At 39.5% G+C, this 8,996-nt stretch overlaps 1 protein-coding gene across 1 annotated transcript in view; it reads left to right on the plus strand.

Moving 5' to 3' along the window:
- Nucleotides 1-7,420, plus strand: part of LOC149244507 (uncharacterized) — a 132,384-nt gene extending 124,964 nt beyond the window's left edge. Inside the window, exon 2 of the mRNA XM_089371562.1 lies at nucleotides 6,750-7,420. Coding sequence (XP_089227688.1) covers nucleotides 6,750-6,902 — 153 coding nt within the window. The 3' untranslated portion in view covers nucleotides 6,903-7,420. The remainder of the gene's footprint in view (nucleotides 1-6,749) is intronic.
- The last annotated feature ends 1,576 nt before the right edge of the window (nucleotides 7,421-8,996 follow it).

The raw sequence follows: 8,996 nt of genomic DNA on the forward strand, positions 1-8,996 counted from the left end.
AACCTATCATGAAACACTGGATTTTTAGAGAGCTTGATGCAACTCTAATTATCATAGTAGACATTGGCCGCCTCCATCCTTTGCCTGAACAAACTCACCAATAGCTTCGAAAGCCATATGGCTTCACACGTAGTTGTGCTTGCTGCCATATACTCTACTTTTGCAGAGCTTAGTGCTACTAACTTCTGCTTCCTACTGCACCAAGTAACCATTCCTGACCCAACACTGAAGCAATTCCCAAAGGTACTTTTCCTGTCCACTGAACTGCCTACCCAATCTGCATCTATGTATCCACATATTTTGACATCATCACCTCAGGTATATTTCAACCCATACTCTATTGTGCCGCACAAATACCTTAGAATGTGCCTCGCTATTGTCCAATGTACTATCTTTGGTTCCACCATAAACTGACTAAGAGTGTTGACTGCGAAGCAGATATCTACCCTAGTATTGACCATATACATGAGAGTCAATGAGCTGTCTATACAAAGGTTGGGTCAACATCCTTTCCCTCTGATGCGTCTATCTTCTTCCAATTGGTAATCATGGGCATAAACATGGGTCTACAATCTTGCATATTGACCAAGGAAGATCTCCTTGTCCTTCTAACACAATTCCAAGCCTGGGAAGTAATCCATCAACCCAAAATCCTTTATGTCAAACTCTGCTGCCAAGTTCCTTTTGTAGTCCTCTATGAGCCTTGATGACCCTATCAAGAAGAGGTCATCCACATACAACATTAGGATGAGTGGCTCATCCTCTACCATAAGATAATAAAGGTTGGGATCTACGTCACTCTTGATGAACCGCATCTGCTGCAAGTAGTTGTCAGTCTGACCATACCATGCCTTGGGAGCCTGCTTGAGCCATATAGAGCTTTCTTCAGTCTCCACACATGTGTGCGCCTCTCATGCGTCTTGAAACCCTCTAGTTGTTCTATATATACCTCCTCCTCTATCACCCCGTTCAGTAAGGTTGTCTTGACGTCCATTTGGTGAATCTTCCATCCCATCTGTGCTACTAGGGATATTACTAAGCGAATAGAATTATATCTAGTAATTGGGGTGAAGGTCTCCTCGTAATCTATCCTTTCCTTTTGTGCATACCCCTTTGCCACAAACCTAGACTTATACTTCTCCATGCTGCCATCTACAGCATACTTGATCTTATAGATCCATAGAGAGCCCACAACTGACATGTCGTCAGGCCTTGGAACTACCTCCCAAAAATCATTAGTCACGATAGAGTTATATTCCTCCACCATGGCATCTATCCACACCTGATGCTGTGTAGCCTCCTGATAGCTAGAAGGTTCTTCAACCTATGCCACCAATGCTTGGTACAAATCTGATTGTCTGTGTTCTCTTGTTCATCCTAGGAGCTCCAACAAACTCCTTTGCATCTCTCAATGTCTGTTGAACTTCCCTGTTGGTTTGACCACTAGTGGTGGGAGGCTCAACCAGCTCCTCATCTTGCCTTTGCAGATCCATCTGCTATGAACTCACTAGGTCTCCTGCACTTGAGGATATGCTAGTGCTAATAACTGTAGTAGATCCCTATGACTGTCAAATCGGTGGTCCTACTGGCTGCCCCTGGTGCTGGACCAATGGAGCTTTTGCTGGCTCACTCTGATCACCTACTGGCATCTTGCAAGACTTCTTGAAGGCTCTGTCCTCCATGAACTTCACATCTCGTCTCACTACGATCTTCCTGCTACTAGGAACATAGATCATGTATGCCTTTGAGGTTTTGTTATACCCAACGAGGAACCCCTTCTCTGCAGTCTGATCTAATTTGGCGTGTTTCTCATCTAGCACATGGTAGTAAGCTATGTTGTCGAAGATCCTGAAGTGACTTACCTCGGGCTTCTTTCTTGAGAAGACCTCTTCTAGCGTTATCTTCCCCAATGCCCTATGAGGAATCATGTTTTGAATATACACCATTGTGTTACATGCCTATGCCCATAAGAACTTGGGCAAATCCTGGTCATATAGCATTGCTTTTGAAAGCCCAGCTATAGTTCTATTTTTCGCTCTGCTACCCCATTTTGTTGTGGATTGTATGGAGTTATCCACTCTCTTCTGATGCCTTCCTTCGCACAGAAATATGTGAAGTCTTTGTCTGTGTACTCTCCACCATTATTTGAGTGAAGCATCTTGATCTTCTTCTTTTTCGCTTTCTCTACTGGAGCCTTAAACTCCTTGAAGCGACTGAAGACCTCATCCTCGGTCTTCAAGAAGTAGATCTAGGTTTTCCTAGAATGATCATCAATAAAGGTGACAAATTATTCGGCCCCAATGAGAGCTCTAGTTGACATAGGGCCACAAATGTTTGAATGTATAAGTCCCAACATGTCATCTTCTTTGTTGTCACTTCTTGGGAATGTTGCCTTAGCATATTTCCCAAGCACGCACCCTTTACACACATCATCGTGTTTTGTGCCAAGTTCTGGAACACCTGTCACTGTCTCCCTGAGCATTCGAAGTGTTACATGGTGTAAATGTCCCATTCTCCTATGCCATAGCTCATTTAGGTCTTTCCCACTATTATTGTTGCTGCCACTAGTGCTATTGGAGAATTGAGCTGCAACCTGTACAACTTGTTGCTTCGAACTCCAATGTGTTTCACCCTCTTCCAGCTTAGGTGTTTGACGAACACCTTCTTCCCTACGAAGTGGACATCGTATCCCTTATCCTGTAGCTGAGATACTGAAATTAGGTTCATACCTAATCTTGGCACATGCAATACATCTGTAGCACCGGTACTTGCTCCTGACTCCCTCTGAAAATTGATGGTACCTCTCCCTATTGGAGTGCACTTGGTCTTGTTTCCCATCGTAATTTGGAAGTCCATCTTCTATTCATTGTATCCAGAGAAATATTCTCTAATCCTTGTCATGTGAGCTGATGCTTCATTGTCTATATACTAGACACCCTGTGAAGCTGAGCTATTTAAGCGAGCAAATTTGTCCTCCAATCTAGAAGACAATTTTGAATCCCCCTTAATACCAAATATGTCCATGGCCATATTGGAGAAATCTGAAGACATCCTTAGTATAATTTCGTGTGTTGTTCTCTCCCACCCAACACTGAATCTGCTCTAGCAATGCTATTGCAAACCCTTTGTGCCCAGACAAGAAATCTGCTCTGCTAAAATACTATGTTTCCAACCTCTGCCTGTTGGAATCACTTTCCCGGACTAGTCAAATTTTCCTGCCACCCTGCCACTGAAATCGAATCTTGTCCAGCAATTCGCACTGCCTGGCTAGGCACTATGCAACCCCATGAAAATTTTGTGTTTCTACTCCCTCTCAACCACAAAATTCTCCCTCTTCATCTTTGAGCATCCTGTGTGTCAAATACGCTCTGATACCATGTGAAATTTTCCTTGAAATGCAACAACTCGAAATTATTCTTCTAACTGGTTAATTATTAGGTAGTTTATTTGCTACCACAAATAACGAATAATTCACATTGTAGTTTCTTCACAATAAACAAAATACAATGGAAGCAAAAATAGGAACTGAGAAATGCTAGCGCACACATAAAAATTACACAATTATTTTTGGACAATTGTCCTTGGAAAAACTCAATGTGGAAAAACCAGTGCAACAGTTGAGGGTTTTATTATTATGCAGCAATAGAAATTCTGAATACAATAAAATGAACACCAACCTAGCGTTTTTATTTGAGAGAAATACTGGCAAATTTTACGTAGGGAAATTACCCTCCTCCTCAAGCAATCCTGCAACAAACTGAGCCTCAGAACCGGTTCTGGAACACCTCTGTGCAAGCTTTTGCACGGCCTCTGTGCAAACCCAACTCATGCTGCCCAAAAACAACCTCTGATGATAACATTGAACCTGTTTCTGCATCTGGAAGTGATTCTCCCGATCTCCTGGAAATTTTCCCAGCCACTGGAAGCTGAATCGACCTCTCTGTTGGCTGAATTGAACTACACTACTTGAGGCATTGCGCAACCCTTGCACAACCTCTTGGAGAATAAACTTGACCTCCTCTCACTGCCTCTCTGAAACTGGAAACTCCTCCGGAAATCTGTTATACTGCCTCTCTGTCACCTGCTACTCGATCACTGGCTCGATCTCACTGCTGAATCACTTGCTATTGGAAAATTGAACTGCCTTGATCACTAAGTATTTGCACGGGTGTCCTCCATCTACCCATCGACCTCTTCTTATAATCTCCAGTTGAGACTTCAATGACCATGATTAAAACTTAATCAATGGTTGAGATCGTCTCTAAGTCAATCCATGTGAGTTTCTAAAGAATTATCACCTTTCTCAATTAATTACTATTAATTAACTAGTTTTCCTAAGTTAGAATTAGGAAAAATTTAAATGATAGTCAATTAATTTAATTGTGTTGTCTCTATGTGGAATTTCCATAAACAATTTATGGGTTTTCGAGAACTCTTATGTTTTAGCCTCTCTATAAAGTTTGAGACTAGAACACCATCCTATGCCATTAATCACATCTTTAACACAATAGTGACAACACGCAAACTATGATGATAATGATGGAAAGGGCTCTCTCCCTCTACATATATGAGAGGTCAGGGGGGCCAACAATACATATGTGGATCTATATGCTCTTACAAGAAACCTACAATAACACATGTAGGGCCACACATATGGAGTGTTACGTTCTAAGAGTACACATGTCAAGCTCTAAGGTGATGTCATCCACGAGCAAGTCTCCAAATGTGATGTCTCCATGGGATGTGTGCAATGCTCCTACAAATCTTCAAAGATTCTATCAAATCCCGTAAGCCATGTACACCACTAGTTCCACTCCCCTACATTCTTGAGCTAATTCCAAGCCTCCATGCAAGCATCCAAGTTACCTTGTGTTGTCTAGGTTCTGATGCCCTTCTTTGGGATGCAAAACATTCCACTTGCATGTGAAATTTCCTTAAATGCACCAACTGGAAATTATTCTCCTATCTGATTAGCAGTTTATCTGTTTATGACAAATAGAAAATAACTCACTGATGCATTCTTCACATACATAAAAATAGACACCAATATTTTTGGACTAAAAGGTCCCCAAAAAAACCTCTAAGGGAAAACCAGTGTAGCAGATGAGGGATTATTTTATTATTAGGCAACAAATTTTGGGATTACATAATCTGCATGCCCAACTGGCAATCCTCTAGCAAATATCTAGCCAAAATAATCTGGAGATCTCAAATCTCCTCTACTAAACAAATCGACCTCCTTAATCCTGCTCAAACCCCACATTGGCTACTAGCACTGTAGCTTAGAATTCACACTGTTGGCCCTAGGAAAATTGCACTGCGTGGAAAATGGCTCCATGTGAGTCATCTTGCCTCCCTTTGCCTCTGGAAGTGACCCGCTTTGCCTCCTAGTAGTGGATCCAGCCTCCGGAAACTGGATTTTCTCTCTTCCTGCAACTCGCTCAAGGGTTTCTGGCTATTCGCACTGGTTTCTGTGGCCCTCTCTGCAGATAATTTGACCTTCTGTCTCTTGCCAATCTGACACTGGAGAAACATTGGAAAACTCTCTGGAATCCTACACCTAAATTTTATGTTGCTTCCTCTCTCGGATGCTCTCGCTCTGGCCCAAACTGCACCCTCACTAACGATGTGAACTTGGCAGTTCGATCTGCCAAGATGACTGATGCTCAATGGCTAAGATTAAATTTCCATCAATGGCTAGGATCAATTAGACTTGATCAAGAAATCTCCAACAACCCTAGGGAGGAATATCATGCAAGCACCCAACTAAGGTCAAACAACCATTTTGTAAGCCATCTCGATTGTGCGAATACATCATGGATGATCTCTCATGCATATCAATAATGGACCAAATAGGGGATGAACATACACCATGTACTCCAAATCTCATGTAACATCCCCAAACATGGTGTGAACACTGTTTGTAGCAAACTCGAAACTAACATGATGTCAATTTCAGTAATAATGCAGCAATTTGATAGCAATACTGCTCAATAAAAGATCACCTGAAAACTTAATAAACTCAAACATCATGCAAGTTTTTGCTGAGTCGGTTCTCCATTACTACGTTTATCACTCAAAACATAGCTTACCTGCTCGTGAAGTGGTTTTGGCACACACATATATATAACAGGTTAATGAATGGAGGATATGCCATCCATCATTCTACAGTTTCTCTTTTCGTTTTCATTGGAAATAATTGCAAATTTTTTTTTGAGTACTAATGAGATATATAACTGCATTTTTTTCCCATATTGGAAATATCCTTTGGATTGAAATTTGAATTCATATATGGTAACTATAGTGGATAGTGGTGCATCTATTAAATAAAATGTGATAAAATAGTCGTATATGTCTTAATTAGAAATGCCGAGATTTGTTTCGAGAGGATATTTTCTCGAAATCTAGTAAGTGCAATCCACCATGTTTCACAAAGAATCTTTTTATATATATATATATATATATATATATAAAGTTGAGAAGTATGCATAATTTCCTTTCATCTACTTCGTTCTCTTTGCTGGGATATGCGTAATACTACCTTTGTAGCACATGTACTCAAGTTCGGTTGAGCTATTTTGGCAATTTGTACTGACTAATAAGATTTTCAGTCTCAATTTCAATGTCTGTTCTTCATGAAGGAATTGCTTTTTGTTGTCTTGTATCTTTTGTCATCTATCCAGTAGATGATATATAGTTAATGCATTTGGAAGACCTTTTCCATTGTTTATTTGTTGTTTCTTGAGCAGGAGAACCATTGGAATGAGCTACTGCAGTATTGTCTTAAGCACGAGTCTTATCTTGGATCTTCACCACCTCAGAAAGCCAACGAAGCTGGTTTTATTTGCATCGGTGGAATGCCCATTCCATTAGATTTTCCATGTAGATCAGGTATACCATGAGGGCATTGAGCAGCCTGATGGCAGCGCTGTGAATGCAGTAAATTTTGCAAAGACTCTGCAGGGAAATTTTGAAACTGTACATGATTTTTCTCTGTTAATGATTTGTCATTTTGCAGTGCACTGAAAATCAAGGATGAGACAAAATTTGCAGATAAGAGTGAAGCTTTAATCAATTTTGAGAAGTACAGCAATTGTACATGTTAGAATCTGTTAGAGAAATTTTCATGTACCTACCTTCTCATCTTATGTGCTCATCGGTCAGACTGAAATCTTTTGTGGAATGAATATGATGTAGTGTGCCTCTGGAAATATGAAGTAATGTGTTTGGCGCTTTAATGTGGGCTGAGATGCTCTTTCACATTGTGTTGCAAACATTCAAATTTCTACCTCCGGATACAACTCGTCAATACCAAAAGAAACATCGCATAGCTTTCAGTTTATGTTGGTTTTGCTCCGAACATTCAAAGATTTTATTCTATTCTCGTATATAGAAACAACATAAAATTGAGTAATTTCCTCTAAAATATAAAACAAACTTGGTTTGTAAGAGGAGGTTTTTTTAAATAGAATGAGCTTACTCTTTGTGTGGGTTGGGGATAAAGTTTGTAGCACGATTTAATCCGCTTATTGCTATTGTTATTTTCGTTGGGCTATTTTCCTATTTATTTTATTTCAATGGAATATATATTCTTTTCATTGCTGTAATTGTATGGAGTTTAGGTTTTCTTTTGCTGCTTGATAAAATAGTTTAATCTTTGAACTTTTGAATTGATTAATGTTTTTTCCTCAAAACGCATCTAGAGGGCTGAATGTTTAAAACTCGTTAAGAAGTAATCAATGAAATGTAGTGATAAATATTTTAATCTTTAAACTTTTGAATTGCTTAATGTTTTTGTATCTCTCAAAATGCACTTTCGAAGGCTGTATGAAACGTGAAGAGTTAAAAGGTAATTAAGGAAGTGCAAGTTTTCCTTTGTAACTTTGGTTTAGGGATTTGAATATTTCTCAATGTATTTATTTTTTTTCAAAATATCAGGCTTGAAATTTATGTTCAAGGGTTTAATGTTTAAAACTTGTTAAAAAGTAATCAATGAACTGTTAGTGATAAATAGTTTAATCTTTAAATTTTGGAATTGCTTAATGATTTTGTATCTCTCAAAATGCACTTTCAAACGTTGTTTGAAACATGAAGAGGTAAAAGGTAATTAAGGAAGTGCAAATGTTATCTTGTAACTTTGGTTTGTGGTAGGAATATTTTTCTAAATTGTGAAATGTATTTAATTTTGTTGACACCTAATCCGAAACGGATGAGGTGAAGCCGGACAGTCATCTAGAAGATGAACTGATCCGTTTTGTATTTGTATAAATAAAGTGCTAGGTAATGAATAAAATATCAATCAGAGTTTTCTCTCGTTCAAATGAGGAGTTACCCTGGCCTGACATGGTATCAGAGCACAGGTCCCAAATTAGTTGTAACTCCTGGTCTGTTCTGTCCTGAACGCCTCTGAGACTGACACTGCCCTCTCATGAGACTGCGCCCTCTGTTCTGACATGAAGACTGCGCCCTCTGTCCGTGGAACTGTACGTTGATGCGTTTCTGCTCAAACCTACCTCATTCCATTCAAACAAAATGGTATGCGTTTCCTGGTAATTGCTAGTGTCTGCATTTGATATGACTGTGTAATTTCGCTGCGTCATTGCTCTTCTGAAGACTGAGACTGCGTTTTTTAAAGAGCTGTGGGTATATACTTTGACTGAGTCTGCGTTTGTTATGACTGTAAAGAACTGTGGTATTTGGTTGTAAGTTGCTCCGTGGTATTGGCTGCTCCATTTGGTTGTAACTAGCGTTGAGATAGCAGCGGAACAGTTTATGAAGACTGCGTTTTTATTACTGCGACTGCATTGATGTATTATAGAATACGTTGTATTGATGTATGGAAGCGTTGATACATTTCTTTTCACCATGATTTCATTTCAATACGATGATTGATATGGTTTGTTATTGATCCTCCTAAGACTGTCTTAAATTGTGACTGCGTTTTTTATTAAGAACAGTGGTATCTTGGTAAGAACAGAGGTATCGTTTTCTATTAT

Source organism: Pinus tabuliformis, chromosome 8 (genome assembly GCF_031772625.1).
Source record: "Pinus tabuliformis cultivar Carrire ecotype Pingquan chromosome 8, CPIR1, whole genome shotgun sequence".
Lineage (NCBI taxonomy): Eukaryota > Viridiplantae > Streptophyta > Pinopsida > Pinales > Pinaceae > Pinus > Pinus tabuliformis.